General features: G+C 36.3%; 1 protein-coding gene across 2 annotated transcripts in view; it reads right to left on the reverse strand.

Moving 5' to 3' along the window:
- abcc4 (ATP-binding cassette, sub-family C (CFTR/MRP), member 4) overlaps positions 1 to 24,174 on the reverse strand; it is a 69,069-nt gene that overhangs the window by 14,066 nt on the left and 30,829 nt on the right. For both annotated transcript variants that reach the window (XM_052129746.1, XM_052129747.1), the window contains 9 exons: positions 23,344 to 23,438; positions 20,765 to 20,851; positions 20,399 to 20,495; positions 20,093 to 20,302; positions 19,739 to 19,876; positions 19,619 to 19,656; positions 15,631 to 15,734; positions 15,397 to 15,543; positions 6,097 to 6,176 (listed from right to left, as the gene is read on the reverse strand). In XM_052129746.1, the coding sequence (XP_051985706.1) occupies positions 6,097 to 6,176; positions 15,397 to 15,543; positions 15,631 to 15,734; positions 19,619 to 19,656; positions 19,739 to 19,876; positions 20,093 to 20,302; positions 20,399 to 20,495; positions 20,765 to 20,851; positions 23,344 to 23,438 (996 nt within the window). The remainder of the gene's footprint in view (positions 1 to 6,096; positions 6,177 to 15,396; positions 15,544 to 15,630; positions 15,735 to 19,618; positions 19,657 to 19,738; positions 19,877 to 20,092; positions 20,303 to 20,398; positions 20,496 to 20,764; positions 20,852 to 23,343; positions 23,439 to 24,174) is intronic.

Consider the following 24,174-nt stretch of genomic DNA (forward strand, 5'->3'; position numbering starts at 1 on the left):
AGTAATAATAATAATAATACATTTTATTTATTTGGCGCCTTTCTGGACACTCAAGGTCGCATTACAACAACAAAAAGGGTACATTAAAACAAACTAAAACTAATTATGTTAAAAACTAGCATAAAAACATGTTAAAATACATCAGTTAAAAACAATACAGGAGGATAATACAATAGTAGTCACAATTAGTAGGCTTGTCTAAACAGATGAGTTTTGAGTCTGGATTGGAAGTGTTTGAGAGAATCAGAGTTGCGGAAGTCAGGGGGGAGAGTATTCCAGAGCTGGGGAGCAGAGCTGCTGAAGGCCCTACTCCCCATTGTGATAAGGCAGGCGGGCGTGACAGTGAGATGGAGAGAAGAGGAGGAACGGAGAGAACGGACTGGTGTGGCAATATGAATGAGGTCAGCCAGATATGAAGGGGCGAGGTTATGGATGGCTTTGAAAGTGAGGAGCAGGATTTTGTAATGGATACGATATGAGATGGGTAGCCAGTGGAGCTGTTGAAGAACTGGGGTGATGTGCTTCAGGGCGGGTGTGTTAGTGATGATACGTGCAGCAGCATTCTGAACAAGTTGGAGTTTATGGAGGGTTTTTTGAGGGAGACCAAACAAAAGAGAATTACAGTAATCGATTCGGGAAGTGACAAGGCTGTGAACAAGAAACGGCAGTGGAGAGAGGAGTGAGAGCAGGGCGAAGACGGTGGATGTTTCTGAGGTAGAAATAGGCTGAACGAGTAATGTTATTATTGTGTGCATTGAAGCTGAGGGTGCTGTCTAGGATGACACCCAGACTCTTTACCTGAGGTGAGGGGGAAATGGAGGAGCCATCGATGAAAATTGTGAAATTGTTTATTTTACCTAAGGTGGATTTGGTACCAGTGAGTAGAAGTTCAGTTTTATTGCTATTAAGTTTTAGAAAGTTTGATGTGAACCAGGACTTTATTTCATGAAGGCAGTTGGTTAGGGAGGAGGGAGGAAGTATACTGTTGGGTTTACTGGAGATGTAGAGCTGGGTGTCATCCGCATAGCAGTGAAAATGAATGTTGTGTTTCCTAAAGATGTGACCAAGGGGGAGAAGATGGATCAGAAAAAGCATAGGGCCAAGAACAGAACCCTGCGGAACACCAGAGGTGACAGGGAAGGGATAAGAGCTGAAGGACTTTAGCTGAATAAACTGGGAGCGGTCAGAGAGGTAAGAACGGAACCAGGTGAGGGGAGTACCAGTGATGCCAATGGAGGAAAGTCTGTCTAGAAGGATTGAGTGTGAAATGGTGTCAAAGGCTGCACTGAGATCAAGCAGAAGGAGGATGGTTAGTGAACCAGAGTCAGCAGAAAGGAGGAGATCATTGGTAATTTTAAGAAGGGCCGTTTCGGTACTATGGAGAGAACGAAAGCCAGATTGAAAAATTTCATAAAGATTATTGGAGGAAAGGTGAATATGGAGCTGATCAGCAACAGTTTTTTCAAGAAGTTTGGAGATGTATGGAAGGTTCGAGATGGGGCGGAAATTATTGAGGTCAGTTGGATCAGAGCCGGGTTTCTTGAGTATGGGAATGACAGCAGCAGTTTTCAGAGAGGGGGGTACAGTACCAGAAGTGAGGGAGGCATGAATAATATTAGTGATGAGAGGGGAAAGAGCAGGAATGGAAGCTTTAACAAGAGAAGAGGGGATAGGATCTAGTTGGCAGGACGGGGTTTTTGATTTTTGAATGAGAGTAGAAATCTGCTGTACAGAGGGAATAGTAAATGTTGATAATGGATGGGCTGGATTAAATGATGGTGGAATGAGTGGGTTTAGGACTGATGGACAAAGTTGCTGGTGAATGTGTTGAATTTTTGTGGTGAAAAAAGATGCCAGTTTATTGCAAAAATCAGAAGAATAGAGATGGTATGGAAGAGAATCAGGTGGTTTTGTGATATTGGAAATGAGGGAGAAAAGAGCCTTTGAATTACCTTCATTGGAGCTGATTAACCAAGAGTAGTAGGATGTTTTGGCTTTAGAGATGGAGTCTTTGTATTTGAGAATGTGAGTTGTGTACATGTCTTTGTGTATGGTGAGTCCAGTTTTCCTGTAGAGTCTTTCCAGCCGGCGGCCTATAGCTTTGTCTTTTCTGAGGGTAGGAGTGAACCAGGGTGATGTGTGAGTGAAGGTGACAGATCGAGTTTTGAGTGGAGCCAGAATGTTGAGAATGTTTTGGAGGTGTGTATTGTAATGTGTGAGAAACTCATCTGTCGTAGAAAGGCTATCTGCACTGGGAAGATTATTAATATGAGTTATGAAATTGTCCAAGTTAATGTCCTTGATTTTACGGAAATGAATAGTACGTGATGGATTGGATTTAGTGAAAGACAAATTAACATTAAATGAAAGAAGCAGATGATCCGTGTAAGGGAGGTGATCTGTTTTGCAGTCCATAGGTGTTATTCCTGAACAGCAAATTAAATCCAGAATATGTCCTTTGTTGTGTGTGGGAAAATTGACAAACTGTTGAAATCCAAGACTGTCAGTACATGAGGAAAAATCTTTAGTGAGAGTGTTATTGAAGTTGTCCATGTGGATATTGAAATCTCCCAGTAGTATGACATTAGATGAAAGTGTAGCCAAATGAGACATCTTGTAGTAGTAGGTCATCTTGGTATTCTATGCATATAAAAAATGTGCACCTTCACAATTTAGCAAATGTAGTAAGTCATCTTGGTATTCTATGCATATAAAAAATGTGCACCTGAGTTACCGTAGCCTTTCTGTCCGCTCAAACAAATCTGGCCATTCTCTGTTGACCTCTCTCACTTTCATCTGCAGAACTGCCACTAACTGGATGTTTTTTTCCGAGTAAAAACTAGACACTGTTGTGCATGAAAATCCCAGGAGATCAGCAGTTACAGAAATACTCAAACCAGCCCGTCTGGCACAACAATCATCAGCCACAGTCTGAATCACAAGAGATCACATTTTTCCCCATTTTGATGGTTGATGTGAACATTAAATGAAGCCCCTGAGCCATATCTATATTATTATATTCATTGCACTGCTGACACACAATTGGCTGATTAGATAATCGCATGAATATGTAAGTGTACAGGTGTTCCTAATAGTTCCTAAAAGTGCTCAGTGAGTGTATACACTATACAGTACACTGCAAAATACTACTATTAAATACTTACATAGTATATGTAGTATGTTAGTATGAAATTCTGAATATAGTCATACTCCGAAATGAAAGAGATGCACAAAGTGTATTTCTGAAAAGAGGCAAGCCATAAAAGCACTGCGTCACAGTGGTTGATTGTTGGGTCACTAAACCACTTTATGGCCTTTGTTGCTCCTTTAAACCACAAGCATTTATCAAACAGCACTGAAGAAAAACAGTGGGCCTGCCATGACAGCATGACTTGGCACTTTCTGAGTGAGATCTCATTTAAATGACCCATAATTCTCTTCTCTTATCTGTAACCATGCTAACATCAGAAGGTAACTGTGGAAATGACCACAGATTTTGTGGATTACAAACTGGTCAAAGCATTTCAGTGCTGATAATCCCTGTTGCTCATGAGTTTGGACTCGCTAAGAAGACCTAAAATAACAGTCACTGCTTTGCTTCCAGCATCAGACAACAGGATGGTTATGTTCAGAATGGAATACTCATATAATGTTTACTGTGCAGTCCACACCGCATACTGCACACTATATTAAAAAAGTTCTTTCCCCTAGTGTTTAAATTGCATTAGGTGTGTTATTGATACTTCATTTATGCATCTTATCATTTTGGTGCGGTCACAGAGAATGATAGAAAATGAAGTTTTGTCGTGCATGCCGGTCACCTCATGAAACCGCTAAGTGAATAGTATTTCAGTCAAGCGTGATGGTTATTCTTCATCAATACTAATGATGGACCGATATATCTACCAGGCCAATTAAATTTGCCGATATAATGATTTTCAGCATCAACTGATAAACTCTTTCCACTTGTCTGACAGTTGTGGTACTTATTATATCGGTTCTTTCTAGAGATTGACCATTAGTGGATTTTGCCGATACAATAACTAAGTTGGTTGAAAATGTAGGTAACCAATTAATCGGATGATAATTTTTCCAATCCATTCATAGAATGTTAACATTTTCTTAGTTTTTGTAACACTTTATTTTAATGTGTCCTTGTTACACATATTACATCTATACATATTACTATACTATAGTAATAACAGTCAGTTGTTATGTGTAATAACAAGCAACTAACCCTAAACCAAACCCTTACCCTATAGTAAGTACATGTGGTTAGTTATTAATAATCAGCAATTACTTGTGTAATTACACTGTAAAAAGAAAGTGTAACCATAATCTTTCCTTACTATGCCGGGGTGCAAAAACACAAGCTACACCTTAGAACACTTGATCTAATCAAAAAACAAAATAAGTGAGGATAAAAATAGGGCTGTCAATAACTACGTTTCCATCCAAGGATTTTTTGCGAAAAAAGTTTTAGCGCATCAAAATAAAACTGATGGAAACGCACATCGCTAAAATGTCACAAATGTCAACATAATATTTTTCAGTGTAACTCAAGTGCATAAACTATGTCAATACATCAAATTTAGCGAAAAATGGTTTGGAAACACTTTTTGTCGATAAAATTGGCATTAATGCAAAAATGTAGTGTCACATGACAGAGTTTGCCCCAATCGTTAATAGCCCGTGTTAATCATGACGACAGTATTGAAATCCAATTTATTGTAGGTGATTATGGATTGATCTTTATGGCATATAGAGCCGATCTGCAAACGTGACACTTCCAGGAGTGCCAACACAAATATCTCGTGCACATTGAACAAATTAATGGCCACTGTTTGCGACTAATTTAAAATCGCAGTATCCATCCGTTTATTTATTAAAGTTGCTTTTTCTACACCATTCAAAATAATAGAGGGCAGTCATGGAATTAGCCTAGAGTACAAAAAAACATATAATTTCTGTGCTTAAAGAGGTTTTAAATTAAGAATAAATACACAATACTAGGTGATAATCTTTAGCATGCTTTTTCTTTTTGGAACACTTACAGCCCAATTCTATTAAATTATTGTTTAGTCTACTTTTGAAAAAAAAAAATGCAACTATCAGCACAGATTTTTGCCGATAACCGATAGTTCCAAAAAGCAACTATCAGCACAGATTAATTGGTAGAATCGATATATCGGTCTACCTCGATTTCTTGCCAATTATATCTACCAGTATACCCATATCAAATTGGTATATGAATGGAACATGTGTTATCATTAACTTACACATATATTGGGATATGTATTGGCTATCGACCATCCCTGCTCTTTAAATATCGGTATCATAACTGTCCATTGAAGATCATCCATATTGGTTAACGACTAATCAGTAAAAAATACATAGAAACTATACTGTAGTCAACATCCACCATTATAACATATTTATGACTAATAACAGCAGGCTTCCGCCATGATTATTTAATTGGCACACCATCAACTTGCAAAGTCAGGGCTTAAAGAAAATCCCAAATTTCCCACTGGTAATTCCAACATTGTGGTGGTGATCACATTCGTTCATCTTGTAAATACAATAATTCCAACATGACTTGAAGGCAGCAATACTGCAGAAATAGTAAAAGTAGCATAGCAGTATACTATTCTGAACATAGCCAGAATCTTAAGGAAACCTTCTAAAATACGTACAGGTTTTTGCTTTCACACCAAAGGAAGTCCATATTGAGAGAGGACTGTGGGAAAAATGAGTGACTACAGACTTGTGTTTTCACTTTCTGAGAGAGAACAAGAACAACCATTCGGCCCCACACAATGAAAAGCTCCTTAAATGAAAGACTATTATATGTCTATTCAATCTGTCAAGTTTCAAACAATAGCACTTTGAAAGCATAAAGTGATGCCTGTCATCCACATATTGACCACATTGTCATTTGTCAGGGGAAAAGCCACAATGTGCTGTTGATCTACAACACTTGGTTGACTAGAGGGAATAATGCCTATTCCCATAACTGATGGGTATTCTAATATAACCAAGTCGGCAATGTACATATTTCATGGTGTTTTACAGACACCGAACTATAAAACTTACCTGGATGAAATCCACAAATGTCCAAGGAAGTAAAGAATCAAGCTGGCCAATGTCTTTGGAGAACCGGTTGAGAATTCTTCCTGAAATCAGAAGGGAAAACCATTATTATATAAATCTGTATCCTGAGCATCTATGCAGATGCAACTAGATTGGTCTCCCAGGGTTGCTGCAGAGTTTTAAATCAAATGTAAGAATGTTTAAGACCTTTTTCAGGACCTGAACAGATACAATTAATTCTATATCCCCACACAAAAACAAACCCACTAAAATCACAATCTAAATACTTGAATGTTTTCCACAAATATATCATATTAAAACTGGCTTATGTACCATTATATAAATAAATACAATTTAGAGGTCGACCAATATCATCATCAGGCCAATTCGATGATGTGTTGAAAGGCAATTAATCTACCAATATTTTTTAAAGTTGGAAGTCTGTAATAATTTGTCCATGTTTTGAATTATATTACACCAAGCAAAAAGAACACTTCCTTTCGTGTTATAACCAAGAACCCTGTCTGCAGAAAAATATAAACTTCATCTTCTGCATCAGCGCATCTTATTCCAATGCCCTATTCCATATGAAGACAATTCCCCTCCACTGTGAGAGCTTCAGAAGGCTGAAAGTTGATAATGGTACGCCAAATCTAATTTTAAGTGATTCTTTTCTGAAAATCTGTCTGTGATTAGACAATGTTTCAAAAGTTTCATCATAACTGTGCCTCAGTCGGTCAAGCTGGAAGAAAGAGACTGCTGATTTTTATTGCTTATATCTTCTGAAAATGAATTATGTCAGCATTTTGAAGTACACTAGCCTATTGATGACCTTAAAGAGAATATAGACTAAAAGCAGCAAAACTTTAATTTAGATTTCACAGGGACTTTAAAGGCTAAATTACACAGGGGGCTCTTATTTTGAAAATGTAAGCGCTTCCCTGTGTCTAGCTGCTCATTCATAAGGGAAATAAAATGTGCATTCCTACAATAATCTAAAATGTGTTACAATATAAACAATTAAAAGTATAAGTTGTCATATTTCCTCAACACTATATCATCATCATCAACAGTTGATCATTAGTGATCACTTGTCATAAATTTCCGATATGGCTTAATGATTGTGAACTGCTCTGCAACAGCTGAAAACACTCACAAGCCCACATGTGATTGGAGAAAACAGTTCCATGTTTTCACTCTGAAGGACACAGCGCATGCATTTATTTAACTGAATCATATTCTTTTGAAGTATGATAATCACATTAGGTCATTTTTACGATTCCTGTCCCCCCCCCCCCAAATTTAAGACCTCTTTAAATGATAAAGACTTTTTATGATGATAGATTTTGGAAAACTGAATTTAAGACATTTTAAGACTTTCAGGATCAATGGGAACCCTGTCTCCTTTGGAGTTAGAATAAAACACTTTAGATTTAAAAAGGAATGTTACTGGTTAAATACGGTACCACAAAATACAGCTTTATTTACCAGCATCTGTGAAAAGCCATCAATTACCACAAAAATTACATCAACGGTTTATAAAAACATTGAAAAATTCATGTCAAGTAATTATCTGACAATGGAAGTCTATGGGGCGTTTAAAAGCAGACATTTGCTATATTTATGAGCTGTGTTTAGGTTGGTCTAAAATGTATACGTTTGAAATGGGACAACTTTTTTTATGTGGCTGAACTTCAGTTTTTGCATTCCCAATGTAATTCCTGTGGGTGGCACTTGCTCAATGTAACTGGTGCTTTACAGACATTTAAAAGAATATCATAGGAAAGTTATTGTTTGTTAAGAGAATGTTTATACTTTCGTAACCGTGTTCATAATTAAGATATTTATTCTGTGCTATACATATTTCACAGTATTTATTTATTTAATTATTTTTACAAATTGGTAAGAACAGAAATAATTTTCTGTGGTAATAGACAGTATGCCACAAATGCAGTCTTATTTTGTTTTTTAAAGCTGTATTTTTTCTAGAATATTCCTTTAAAACAAAAAGCTCAATTGCTGATAGTGACATTTTGTGTTAAGTTTTACATTGTGTTATTTCATATCAATAACAACCACAAATTAACTTTTTATCTAACCAATTATAATAATAACACCCATAAAGGCTTTTTAGCCCATGTTTTGAAGGAATTGAAGTATAATAAATGATAAATTAAACACCAATAATGTAAACTTGACACTGTATGTCTATTGGTCAGATATGTTTATGGCTAATCACGTTGAGATATAAGGCCCAAAATCAAAAAATCATGTTGACTAATCTGTCTTGAATAATATACTATTCTGTCCAATAATGGTAAAGTGCGACAATAATTTTTTGGTTAAGTGGTCATTGAAAAGATTTGTTTTTAGCTGTTTTTTGAAAACAGAAAATGAGTCAGCTTCACGGATGGAGTTTGGAAGGTCATTCCACCAATATGGTATGATGAAACCGAAGTCCGGGAAAGTGTTTTGGTGCCTCTTTGTGTTGGTACAACAAGGCACCGTTCTTTAGCTAACCACAGTCTTCTGATGGGAACGTAGCTCTGCAGAAATGATTTTAGGTATGCTGAAGCAGACCCAGTGACTGTTCTGTATGCCAGCATCAGAGCCTTGTATTTGATATGTGCATCAGCCATCGAAGAGACAAGGAGTGGTGTAACATGCACTCTCATTGGTTCATTAAAGACCTGCTGCGCTCTGGATCATTTGCAGGGGTCTAATTGTGCATGCAGGGAGGCCTGCAATGAGAGCGTTACAGTAGTCCAGTCTAGTTATGACAAGTGACTGAACAAGAAGATGTGTGGCATGTTCAGAGAGGAAGGGTCTTATCTTCCTGATATTGTAGAGTGTAAATCAACATGATCGTGCTGCCTTTGAGATGTGGTTTGTGAATTGTTTTGGTCATCAATGGTTACCCCTAGATTTCTGACCGTTGTGCTACTGTAGTTGAACCCAGCTGCACGGTGATGTGTTCAACAGCAGGGTTGGCTGGAAAGACAAGGAGTTCAGTCTTGCCTGGGTTAAGCTGCAGGTGGTGTTCCAGGCCGAGATGTATGCCAAACAGGCAGAGATTCGAGCAGTCACCATGGTGTCATTGTTGGGCTGGAAAGACAAGTCATCAGTGTAGCAGTGGCAAGAGAAACCATGTGCCTGAATGATGGGTCCCAGTGATGTTGTGTATATAGAGAAGTGGCCCAAGCACTGAGCCCTGAGGTACCCCAGTAAGTAGCTGATATGACTTGGACACCTCACCTATTCAGGATACCTTGAAGGACCCACCCTTGAGATAGGAAATAAACCAGTCAAGCACAGTTCCTGTGATGCCCAGAGTAGAGAGGGTGGAGAGTAGGATCTGATGGTTGAAGGCCAGGTTGTTTTAAGGTGCAACATCCTGTCACAAAGTCAATCCACATCACTTATTCCAACCATAAACCCCCCGCTTTTCCACAAAGTATTTGATTTCAGCCTGAGCACCTTTCGTTGTAATTCTGGCTCATGTGAGTGCACTTCTGATAACAGTGCCATGGAGAAGGGCCTCAACTGACTCTTCAACGGCCATAAAACTAGCTATTAGACTGTTGAGACGTGCAAACGCTCTTTTGCTCACATTATCAGCAGTAACACCCCGATAAGCAGCCCACAGTGGAGAACAACACACGGAACCATGGTCCGTTGTTTGCTCTTTAGAAGATGAGGGTGTCGCCTCACTAAGTCCAGACACTATAGCAAGAGTGAATATCAGCAATCCTAAAATTACATTGTGTCTTTATCAAAACTCAAGATATTATTTTTCTACAGTATTAAAAAGGAATGTTTCCAGTTCTATACAAGTTGAAAATCTGTGGCATGCATCTCTCAGTTTGAAAAAGCAAACAAAAATCTTATCATGATTGTTCATGAATGTTAATGAAAAACATGAATCAATAATGCACTTACAATAGAAATCTATGGGTTATCCCATTTTACCGCAATAAACATTAAACTATACTCTTTTTTTAAAACTATAGCCACAAAATGCAAACATTACGTGTTAGCTTGTTACTAGTGGAATAAACTCACTTACCTTTGTTGTGCAGCTGGAAAAGTATCCAACTTTTCAACTCTTGTCATGACTATATAAAGTCGTAAAACCCTGTAACCATAGCACGATACGTGCAAGTATACAAGAATGAGACCGAATTCTTTTCATATTGGAAAAATCCATCCATCCATCCATCCATCGTCAACCACTTATCCTGTGTACAGGGTCGCGGGGGGCTGGAGCCTATCCCAGCTAACATTGGGCGAAAGGCAGGGGACACCCTGGACAGGTCGCCAGTCATTGGAAAAATCCACCCACAGGAATTATGGCAGTAACATATAGCCAGAAGTTTATCTGCTTAGAACAGTAGTAGCGTTGCTACTTGAGAACGCGTACGAGTACCGATACCATTTTATGTTTTATTTTTTCTAAAACTTCCATAAAACTTCCGGTATTTACATTTTGGCATGAAAATGGGGTTTAAATAAATGAATTCATTAAAACTTTCATCAAATGAAAATATAACAATTATTTTTCCACATAATATTGTATTATTTTTTTTAAAAAGTGCTTCTACACAGAACCTCACAGCAACATCCAAAATATTGCAACATTGGGGTCATATTTAATCAAATAAAGTGCTACATAACAGAGCATCACAGATGTGTGACATTGCTTAAATATAATACTTTACCATTGATTTTTTTTTTTATTAGTAAAATCACGATCCGATACCAGTATTGTTTTTTGCATAATCAGTTTAGAATATCTTTACATTATTGTGTGGAACTAATTGGGTGTGATCTTTTATGTGTAAAAAAACTACACATTATTTCAATATAAATGTATAGCTTATTAAAAAAAAAAACTTTATTGTTAACTATTATACTGTATAATGCAGCTGCAGCTCACTTTTCGTAAATTTTTTGGAACCCATTCAACTTAAATATTATTATCATTTGTAAACAAATAATAATATATTATAATAGTAATATATCTCAATCGTGCACCTTTAACTTTTAAACCCACACACTTTTATTTTGACATTCTGAACTCTCCAGGAAGTCCTGTAAGTATGTCTGTTTGTAGGCAAGTTCACAGTAGTTTAATTAGTTTCTTTTTCAAATTCTGGTAAAATGCCATTCTAAACGCATATTATAAGTGAACCGAACTATTGATCTACATCTGAGATGTTGTATGTGAGGAGCACTCAAATATTTTGTACCACGTGAAGGCTAAAAATAGCCGTGAGTGTGTGTGTAAACAGAGCAGCGCCATTCACTGCCACGCTGGAGCTACGTGTGCATTTGATATATTTACTTATTAAACACAGCCTTTGTGGTTTAATAATCTCACTAGGACATAATGTGATTTTAATTTGTCTGCTGAATGTTTATGTAATGACATTTGTTCATCAGATGATATTGGAGCACTTTCTACAAGCAGAGCCACAGCCGCACCAAGTGCATTGCATTTGCATTACTGTTCAAACTGAGGGATGAAATTAAATTATTGAAGCCTGAACATTCCTGTAACCTCACTAACATTGGACTTGCTCCATCAAAATCTGCTCTTTCAAAGTTATCATGTTACATTTTGATGGCATTTTGTTCCAAATAAGAGCTTTTTCATTAATCATATATAGGTGAAATGTTATGTCAAATAATGTTCAACAACAAAACCTATCAGATGGTTATGAAGCCAATAAAAGGCGTGAGTTCAGAGTCCTAAAGCCTCATTATCCACAGATAAAAACAAATGACCAAATAAACAATTTGGCTAAAGATTTGCCTCCTTAGTGGCTGTTCACACTGAATGCGTTTTATGTCCGTCTTTGGTTGTTATGCCACATCTTGCTGTTTTTTAAGCATCTCACATTGGTAGTTGTTTCAAGTTAAAAGTCAACTTTTAAAAATGCATCCAGAGACACCTACATTACATTACATTCACTGCGAGTATACCTTTTTATAGTATGTGTTCTGTCTGAACAGCCCTTTACATGCCTGCATTCATAGTTTTAATCCAAACATGACCAATTCAGCCTCAAAGGCTGCTATTTACTCAACACTGTATTTACTCAACACTGTAGAGTAAACACTGATATCTAGACAAAAGAACACATGAGAGCACATCATCCTGCTTCCTATTTCTCTCCGCTCATCTACTGCGAAAGCCTAGAAATCTCTTTCAAACACTTTAAAGGCATATTACACCTAAAAATGTAAATTATTTCATCATATACTCACCCTTATGCCATCCCAAATGTGAATGACTTTCGTTCTTCTGCTAAACACAATCAAGGATTTTTTAAGAATGTCTCAGCTCTGTAGGTCCATACAATACAAGTGAATGGTGGCCAGAATTCTGAAGGTCCAAAAAGCACACAAAGGCAGCATAAAAGTAATCCATATGACTCCAGTGGTTAAATCCATATCTTAAGAACAGATATGATAGGTGTGGGTGAGAAACAGATCAATATTGAAGTCCTTTTTACTATAAATCTCCACTTCACATTAAAATTGCACATCACCACCTACTGGGCAGAATTTATAGTAAAAAAAACGACTAAAATATACTGATTTAAATCTATACTATGTAACTTTTTTTGTTAAAAAATAACAATGTTATTAATGAGAGAGTGCAACAAAAATCCATCTTCCAAACCATGTCTTTACCCAAATACACTTTGATAAACCTATAATAATGATTAATATTTTAGAGCTGTCGGGACGGATTTCGCATGAAATTGCATAGATACGTCATTCGCCCATGCGTGCTGACATCATATCCGTACACAGAGGAAATACGTTCCGGCTACTGTAGCATGTGTATGGTGTGGGAGTAGCATGAAGCTGAAAGTTTGCGGTCACAACGAAGGAGAAAATTGACCATGGATCAAGTTAAAACGGCAAACCTCCGGGGAATAACCAGATGTAAAAACAAAGAAACCCCGAACAGAGCAGAGTCTACAAGCAAAAAGGGAAAGCGACAGTGTCCGTAATAAAACCCAAATCAACATCGGCTTGGCTTTTCAGAGGTGAAGACAACTTCGAGATCTGAAAGGATTTAAAAGTGACCCAGAGATTGCCTTTTTCTAGTCCTAGGCTTGCCAAGGACATGTGAGTCTTGAAATAATGTTGACCACTGGTTGGTAACAATAACAATCTATAAATTAGATACCACCATGGTTTATTTGGCCAGAATATACTGCAGTTAAACCTTTAATCTTATCAGACTAGCAATCATTATGTCTAACGAATGTTGCCTAACATTTGGAACGTCATTTATTTCAAAACACAACAGCATACGATATGGCACTTATCTGCTCAGATTACATATTTTCGGATATCCACCTTTTCCTTTCTTTTCTTTATTTATTTGTCCATTTGCTCTGATAAGATCTGTATAAGGTCCCGTATCCATATGTACACTGGTGCCTCGAACCACATTCATCCGTGCAGAGGAGCAGAGCCGAAGCACAACTTATTAACCACTAGAGGGACAAAAGTTACATAGTGTAGCTTTAACCACTGGAGTCATGTGGATTACTTTATGCTGCCTTTATATGCTTTTTGGAACTTCCATGTTCTGGCTACCATTCACTTGTATTTTTGGATCTACAGAGCTGAGATATTCTTCTAAAAATCTTTGTTTGTGTTCAGCAGAAGTCATACACATCTGGTATGGCATGAGGGTGAGAAAATTATGAGAACTTACATTTTTGTGTGAACAATCTCTTTAAAACTGCCAAAGTGACCTGATGAGAATGTGATTGCATTTCACTCAGCATAGTAAGCATCATTTACAGTAGTTGTTTACTCAGACGCACACTAAGAAAGGATTTGAACAGCACATGATAAAAAGTAATGATTATACATAAGAAGTAATAGGATTCAATAACAATAATACTTGCCCAAAATCATTTCAGATGTACATAAAAAATTTTAAAAAACAAACCAGAAGTGCCATTTTACCATGTCCAAAAAATCCGAAGTACAGTTCATCCGGAAAGTATTCACAGCGCTTCACTTTTTCCACATTTTGTTATGTTACAGCCTTATTCCAAAATGGATTAAATTCATTATTTTCCTCAAAATTCTACAAAAAAATACCCCATAACGACAATGTGAAAGACGTTTGTTTGAAATCTTTGCAAATATATTAAAAATAAAAAACGAAAAATTCACATAAGTATTCACAGACGCTCAAAATTGAGGTCATGTGCATCCCGTTTCCACAGATCATCCTTGAGATGTTTCTACAACTTGATTTGAGTCCACCTGTGGTAAATTCAGTTGATTGGACATGATTTGGAAAGGCACACACCTGTCTATATAAGCTCCCACAGTTAATTCAACTCTGTGAATGTCCTTGAGTGGCCCAGCCAGTGTCCAGAATTGAACCAAATTGAACATCTCTGGAGAGATCTGAAAATGGCTGTGCACCGACGCTCCCCATCAAACCTGATGGAGCTCGAGAGGTCCTGTAAATGGGAGAAACTGCCCAAAAATAGGTGTGCCAAGCTTGTAGCCTCATACACAAAAAGACTTGAGACTGTAATTTGTGCCAAAGGTGCTTCAACAAATTGAGCTTCAAGATTTCAAACAAACTTCTTTCACGTTGTCATTATGAGGTTTTTTTTGTAGAATTTTTAGGAAAATAATTAATTTAATTTATTTTGGAATACGGCTGTAACATAACAAAATGTGAAAAAAGTGAAGCGCTGTGAATACTTTCCAGATGCACTGTATCATGGTACAAATAGAACTCTATAGACACCAACAAAAAAGTACTTTTAGTACTCAAATATAACTTGTGTGTGTGAAATGTTCTATGATACTTCCATTGTTTTGAACACAGTACCATGGTACTACCATGTTTTGGGACACAGTTACAAAGTAAAACCATGGTGAGATTACACACTAATCCTTACCAAAGAAGTCTTCAAAAGCAGACAGTCACTAACAAAACAAGTAACAAAAAATACCATGGTACTACCATGTTTTTTGAACATGGTAATATGGTAATACCTTTCTTGGACATTGACCACAGAAATACCATGGTATCCTTCAAAGTATTATTACCAATTCAAATACTGTAAATACCATGGTATATCAATATGGTAATCATCCAGTACCATAAGACTCAATGGATGACAGAGAGATAGAAGAAATAAATTTCATTGGATGTGCTGCCCTCTATTGGTCACTTATCATAACTTTCAAAACCAGCATTCAAACTAGCTGAATTATGTTGAGAACTTTGGCTGTTATACTTACCAATAGGGTTGATATCGAAGAAACGGACCGGGGTTCTCAGGATGCAGGTAAACATGCGGGTGTGTAACGTCTGGGCCGAGCTCACAAACACATTAAATAACATCAGAGCACGCATAAAACCAAAGATGAGGGTCGCTCCTGTTAAACCTGATGATAAAGACAACTAAAGTGAGAACATTTTTCATAAATATTGAGAAACAAGTTGTGCATGTCAAGTTAGGGCGATGAGCATACCTGCGTAGATACTAAGATAGAAGTCAAGGTTGAGTTCTTGAGTAGTGTTACCACTGATGCCATTATTGAAAGTGCTATTATTCAGCTTCTCCTGTTCTGAAGCCCTGTCAATCATATCGTCATAATGATATTAGAGCAGCAGATGACCATTGGAACATTACAGCTGATCAGAAATTATACTTCACATCCTTTCTGTTCCTTTAGTGTCACATCCCCAGCATTTGACAACTAAATTTATGTGGCATTATGTCTTTGACAACTGGCATTATGTGTCTTTTAGTCAATGTTCTGTTTGCTAATGGACATGGACTAAAAAGTAGGGATGCACCGATATTAGGGATATATACATTTAACCGACTAATCGCCATTAACATTTTGTTCGACTAATACTATCAGTTAATTTTACTATTGTCGTTTTAGTAGAAACCAATAAAGAGAGGTGATTTGATGGGCTTTCAAGTAGTGCACATTATGTACACACAAGGGTGCTAATGAACGCATAAACATCTGTAATCCTCTCAGTCTGAAACATTTAGGAAATATGATGCGTGCAGCTACAAAGAGTGCTGTGAGGGACCATTTTGTCCATGACATGTTCCTATGCAAATATGTCTTAAGTTTAGAAGTAGTAAGTATACAATGCAGTACCATATAAAAAAACAAACAAATATCTGCAAGCCTCAACGGGCTGCATTTCATCCATGTTGCAAAGGCGACGTGTCTCCGGAGTGGGAGATTTTTAACCACCGGTCTTTCTGTCAACTGACAGCGTATCAGACTTAACCATGCTCATGTTAACATGTGAATTTTTCAAAAAAAAATTATTAGGTTTACACATCAGCACAATTTGTGGGTAGGCCAAGACTAATTTCAGCCTTCCGTTGTTAAACTGCCAAAAGTAATTACCTCATAGGTTAATTGGGCATGCAAACGATCCATTCTAAAATAGTTTCAAAATATATGGATACACACTTGTTCATTCAAATGTTAAAGTAATAACTATTATAAACATCTAAATATAAACATCTGTCACGTGAGCCTGTTTTGTTTCAGCAAAGACAGGCCACTTCTATTAAAATGAAAGGGAGAATTTAGAACGCCTAACAGTCAACAGATGTAGAAAAACCCGCCTTACAGTTAAAAGTGCCAATCACACTTTAGATACAGCCATCGCTTGTAGAACTTGAGAATGCGCATTGTATTTTGTTTTAGAGCAATCTGAGGTAAAGAAGCTAAATTTATGAATTCCAGTGTTGTCAGGTTTTACTGCTGATTCAAAACATGTTCTTTGATCGTAATCTTGACCAACTGTTTTGGAGATTTCAGTCTTTCCCCATTCAAGTGGATAGGAGCTGCTCTTGAATGCCACTTGATTACATATGAGAGCATAGTTAAGATGGCCGCCAAGTGGACTGACTTGCTAGAAAGACTTTGTTTTCAGCCAGTATAGACTTGCTGACATAACATGTTTAGCCTTTATCATGCCTGTTTGGTCACTTGCTTGATTTATGACTTGACCGTTAACGGTTAATAACGGTTTAATACTGCCGGTTAATCGGTTAAAAGAATTTGCCAAAATTTGCATCCCTAACAGATATCACATTTTTGGCTAAAATAATAATGATTTTAACAAAAAACTCTAGGCAGATGGCAATACTTTGTCACTTACGCACCTTATTTAGTCATCAGATCACTGTTTTGCTTATGAACTATGCTGAAACAATTTCCCATAAGTTATTTATTGTTCTAACAATAAATACATTCCACTGAACATGGATTGGCATACAGAGCTGGCACATGGGTTTGTGGGGCTCTAGACATAATAATGAAAATGGGTCCCCAGGTGCGAAAATTTTCATAACTTTAAAACGTGATGAGCAAACTGTTTTCTAGAAGTACAAATAAACTGGTGTCTCAATAAATATGAGGTCATGGAAACTACAAGTATGATAATTACTGGGTAACATTTTACAATTAATAAATCTTTATATTTCAATTAATAAAAATACAGTATACAATAAATGGTAAATGGTCTGTACTTTTATAGCGCCTTTTTGACCTTAGCGGTATTCAAAGTGCTTTACACTGCGTCTCATTCACCCATTCACTCATACATTCACACACCAATGACGGCATAGCTGCCATGCAAGTCTCTAGTCTGCCACTGGGAGCAACTTGGGGTTCAATGTCTTGCCCAAGGACACTTTTGACATGAGTCGTGTGGGCTGGCAATCGAACCACCAACCCTGGGATTAGTGGACAACCCGCTCAACCACCTGAGCCACAGCCACGACAATACTATACAATGTTTAGTGTTTGTTCATATTGTACTAACTAATATAAATGTATAAAAATTTTAATGTAAAAAAATTAACTAGTATATGTAGAAATGAACATTAAACAAGCTTATTAGGTATTGTTCATTGTTAGTTAAAGTTAACTAATGTTATCAAATCAGCATGAGTCTGACGTATTGGCGCAGCATGCAACATTGTTATTGTTGTTTTTTTTTTAAGTGAAAACATGGCGGAAGCCAATGACAGCACTCTAGAGAATTTCCAACCTTTCAAGAAGTTGCGAAATGGGGCAACGGGTTGCTGGCGAGTCATCTTTATGACAACCATCCATCAATTTATAGAGCATGCAAGGTATTTTATACACTATTTTCAAGTGTCTACAGAACAGGGTAAAGCTAATTAAAGTTTGTGTAAAGAAAAGGCATATATAGGTCTAGAAATATAATTTATTTTCATTTGGTAATTTATTTTTTGAATTGAATGCTTTTTTCGTTTGGCAATTTATTTTTAAATAATTTAAAACAGGGAATTTTGCCGGCATTTTATCAAAAGTAAACCAAACAATAATTTTATAGAATTGGGCTATAAGTTAGTGTTCCAAAAATCCTAGTATTGCATATTTATTTTTAATTTAAAACTTCTTTGTGCACAGAAATTATATGTTTTTTGTATTGTGGGCTAATTCCATGACTGCTGTTTATTATTTTGAATGGTGTGGGAAAGAAACTTCAGTAAATAACGGATGGCTACCATGATTAAATTAATAACAAACAGTGGCCATTAATTTGGTCTCCGTGCACTTGTCGATGTACATGATACAAGATATTTGTGTTGGCACTCCTGGAAGTGTCATGTTTGCAGCATCGGATCTATAAGACATTAAAATCAATCCATAATCACGTACAATAAATTGGCTTTCAAGAATGTCGTCAGGATTAACAAAGGCTAAAAATTGGGGAAAATTGTGTCATGTGACACTATATTTTTGCGTTAATGCCAATTTTCGACAAATTTTTTCCAAACCAGTTTTTCGCTACATCTGAAGTATCAACATAGAGTTTATGCGCTAGAGTTAAACAGAAAAATATTATGTCGACACTTTAGAGACCTTTATTGTCGACTGCTTTATTTTTATGTGCTAAATCTTTTTTTTTCAGCAAAACAATTATTGGATGGAAACGTAGTTAGTAACAAATACGTGCGACACTTAAGCAATGTACATTCATAGCACTAATACACGGCTTTTCAAATAATTATGGGGACATTAAATAGTGATTTGAGATGAATGTTTTAAATTTTTTACCTGTTCTTTAATTATTATATAATCCGTTGCAGTCTACAAAACAATCATCCAATACAAATACTGAAGTCCTCCGATTTCATTTTCAATACAATCTATAACTATAACAGAGATGCACGATGGCACCATTTGTGTTTGTATGAAAGGAGACATGAAAGAATCTGGAGTTTTAGGATGAGCAACCAGAATCAAGAATTTCAGAAAGCTATGTAATAACATGTTATGTAGTTTAGTCACCCAACCAACATATTTTGATCATTTAAAATGTGTAAGTTAATAATAATAATAATAATAATAATACATTTTCATACGTTACAATCTAATCAGCTGTGGAAAGACAACAACATTATATTCCTACATTATATTGAAAATAACATTATAGATCACTCACCAGTATGCAAGCCACCAGTCCTGAAGAACATAAGAAACCTACAGAGCAGAAAACAGAATTACTGTTAAACTCTAAGTGAGAGGGTTTCAGTATAAATCTCTTGAATGCTGCATATCATACCTGTGCAAGGATGTTGAGGATCACGAGAAAGATCAGCATTAAGAAGCTGGCTCCAGCTCTGAAGTATTTCCAATACAGGTGAAAGCCGATGGTCCCCTCTGAGCGAGTCTCCTCTGCCATGGTATGCACATGATCCGCCTATCCATAAGAAAATAATTCAGTGCAGGAGTGCTTATTTTGTGTGCAATTTTATTATTCCATATTGAAAGAGCAGGAAATACCTGAAATTAATGTAAATTCTAGTTATCAAATCACATCTGTCCTATAGATGGAGCCACTGACCCATCTAATTCATGGATGTGAACATTGTGTTGATCATATTACAATGAGGCCATGAGTCAAGAGCACACATACCGGCAGCTGATCAGATTCATCTTTAACGGAGGGAACTGATGAAGTCTGTGAGCGGACAGAGTTCTGGGAGAGGGTTCGACTGCGGGGGGAGCGAGGAGCCTCTCCTTTATCTCCCACGGCCTCTTCTTCTTCATCTTTCTTTAGCAGAGAAGTGAAATCCACTCCTGAACGCAGCAGCTCGGAGTATGTGCCATGTGCCACCATGTGACCCTGACAGAGTGGGAAGGAATTAGTTTGTTTTTCATTTGGTCTCATTTATTCACCGGTCGAATGATGATTAAATTGGCATGTAATCCTATGGCACACCTCCTTTAGAACCAGGATCTGATCTGCAGACTTCAGGTATTGCAGCTGGTGAGTAACCAGGATCCTGGGCTTCTGCTTCAGAATACCACAAATACACCTACAAGGACAATCAGACAAAAAGATCAGACCATAATTTTAGGACCTGTTTACTCCTGGTATTAAGATCTATATTGGGTGATTCTATAACAAGTGAACGGTTCTACATAAAGGTGTAAATCGGGTCCAAAATTTTTTTTTGTTTTTGTTATCAGACCATTCAAAACACATGTGGAGGTGGTCAGAGATGCATGGGACCACATCACATTTGTAGTGTAAAGGTTCATGCATTACGGTATACAAAAGGGATTTATGGGAGGATTGACTCACTGTTCAAACAGGTGTCTGCTCACTTCAGAATCTACTGCACTCAATGGATCATCCAACAGGTAAATATCAGCATCCTGATACACGGCCCTAAACACACACAAAAGGGATACGTGTATAACTCTTAAACACATACTTGTTTTCAAAGAAGCAAATAATTACGCTTGTATCAGTATTCAGTAGTTTGCTTATTAACCCATAAACTAATACTTTGGGTCATTAGTGACCCGGGAGCTCATTCCACCCCCTGTACCTCATCCATTTTGTAGAGTTATGCCCACACGTCTTTAGTCTTCATCAATCTCTCGCTTATAAACAGTGTAACACACACCAAAAAAAGCCAAAATTTCAAAAACAAAAAAATACTTTTACAAGACAAATGAGTACAATATTCTTACAAATACTCTAAATACTTTATCCTGTTGATTTTCTTTGCAACAATGAATAAACAACAATGGTGAATTATCATTATTCCATATGCATGTACACATTATAAATGTAATTTCTTACTGAAGGTGGCGCTGATGTTTCATTCAAATTATTTACATTTGACTGTTTTTATTGAAGAAACAACATGAAAGGTAAACTATAGCAAGTACCAGCGACTAGAGGTCTGCAACCCGACCCAGGCCTGATGGGACCCGAGAACCTAACGTGTTTCGGGCTTGGTTCAGGTCAGTTTTTCAAGTAGGACTTTGTATTCAGGTATGTAATTAATGAAAAAACAAACAGGCTAACCGAACTTGTTTGTGCACGTGCACTCACAGATACGCGAGCGGAGTTAGGGGCCGTTCACACCAAATGTGTTTTTACATTTGTCTGTTGTGTTTTCCCATTGTTTTCCTATGTAAACACATGCTGGACAAATGTCTTTGACATTTTCACCACGTCTTGCTTTTTCTTCAGCGCCTCGAGCAGAACCAGCATAGTTTAAGCACCATGTCATGTCAAAAGAACGTAACATTTAAAAAAAAAACATGTTGAGACACATGAGTTCTGTTTAATTCTTTACGCTGCATCTAGATTGTTTTTAGCGCAGTTGTCACAAAGATTCAACATTCTAAACAAGTTCAGGCTGCATAGAGAAGACTTTTGCATTGTTTCATATTAGTCCAGATTGCTCTGCTCTTACTCTTAAATGTTAAGTCAAAGTTTTTTTCCTGTTGTGCTCTAGTGTACTGAGGGGCTGTTTACTGTTTCTATACTGTTATGAATATTGCCTCTATGCTTACATAAAATAAGCCTGTTGCAGGACTTGATAGGAGAAGAAATTAGATAACAAGTGATTTCGGATCAGGTTCAGGCATAAAAATCACACGGTCTCGAATATGGGTCGGGTTTCATTTACCAGGGACTAAAATGGTTCAAGGAACGAAAATGAAAGCAAAAACAAAAAAAAATTTTTTGCAGAATGTAACAGGTAAAGTGATTTTCAATTGTCCCGGAGTGAAAACGTTATTTCTAAATGATGGAAGCCAGTGTTAATGGATCAATTTTGTTCCAATATTTTTTTTTACAGAACTAAAAGCCAAAGGGTTTATCACAGTATATTTTTGGAACTACAACACTTCATGTTGAAACATGTGCTTTGAACCTGAAGAAAACTGCTGCATCACACATTTCTTTGCCTAATTTTCTGTTGTTGCATTCTGTGAATGATGACCTTTGTAACACCTATGTAAAATGACTACATATACATGCACAGCTAGTTCAGATACAAGGAAAACATTAGATATAAAACATTATCAGTTGTTTCCAAGTCTTCACTGAATTATTGTTAGATATGATGCTTTAATACAGATTTGATGCTGCCAGGTTTTGACTCTGAAGCAGATCTTTCATTAAAATTGTACTTATCTTTTAATTAACTGTATGGTTTTTACGATTTCTATTGTGATAAATTGCTAAATTTTTGTTTATTTTGAGTGGCATATTTTGAGCTTGTTCTTCCACACCAGATTACTTGCTTCTCTTGCAAGATATGACAATGCTGCAATTGGTATTTCACCACTCCTTAGCAGAGAGCACTGTCATTTTAACATGAAATTTTAAACGTTATTAACCATTCTTTTATTTTGTTGTAACTGTAACCATTTGAAAAGGACGTGAAAAAATTACCATTTTAGCCAAGAACGAACCGAAATAAAAACATTTAGTTTTTAATCCCTGACAAGTACAACACAGGAACAGTATGATATGGCTATTGTAATTTGGATGTTCTACTGAAATTATTAAGATGTGCATCAATTTAGACTCAATAAGTGCCTGAGAAAATAATTATGTGTAACTTATGTGTTATGTGTAGCTCAGTATGTGTTTGAAAGCCAGTTGCCTCTCATGAAATATATAGGTTTGCCCTGATTTGTTGCATTTTCACTCTGATATATGAAAAATAAAACTTCAAAATACATATTTGTTCTATTATTTTCTGATTGTCTTGAAAATAGTTAGAAAACTGTACACTATCTGGGAATTTTGTAGATCCATGCGTGATAGATATAAGTGCTAGTTACTCTAAAGACCAGATTATGTAAGAGTGTTTCGTGAAATTCCCATATATTTAAGGGTTAAATATTTTATACCTGGCCAGGTTGACTCTAGCTTTTTGGCCTCCACTGAGAGTTGCCCCTCTGTCTCCGATCACTGTCAGATCCCCATCAGGGAGCAGCTCCATGTCCTACATCACACACACAGAGAGCTGCATTGTTAGTATACTACAGCTCACAATAACAGTGCAGTATGCCATATGTAGATGACAATTTTTTTTTTTGAAATAATACACATGTATGTACAGCTATGTATGTAACAACTGATAATATAATATAATAAATGTATTATATTACGTTATTACATTACTATCATAAAATGAATAGATAAAATTACATTATTAGCCTTCATTAAGTAGTCAAATCTGTAAGATTTTAAATTTGGTAGCCCAATCAACATTGTGAAAGATAATCTCAGAAATTATATAAATCTAAATATTAATAATGTATGTATATTTTAATTGATATGATAATGAAATTACTTTACATCATTATATTATACAATTATTATATACTTTAAAAATAGATACAATGACAACAATATACTGCAAGTTGTCAAATCTGAAAATCTATCAATACTATACATTAATGTACAGAATAGATGATATGATTTAGTATAATACAATTACATTATTATATTATACAATTATTAAATACTATGACAAAAAAGGAGAGTGAATATCTTACTATAAATTGTCAAATCTGAAAGATGCCAAAATGTGACAGTCCAATCACCATGCAAACGATGATTTAAGAAATTGTTACAAAAATATTATTGCATTATACATTTATGCACAGTATAATAAATAATATGATACAATACAACTATTATACATTACATTATTAAATATTATGATCAAAAATGGA

Source organism: Xyrauchen texanus, chromosome 7 (assembly GCF_025860055.1).
Source record: "Xyrauchen texanus isolate HMW12.3.18 chromosome 7, RBS_HiC_50CHRs, whole genome shotgun sequence".
NCBI lineage: Eukaryota > Metazoa > Chordata > Actinopteri > Cypriniformes > Catostomidae > Xyrauchen > Xyrauchen texanus.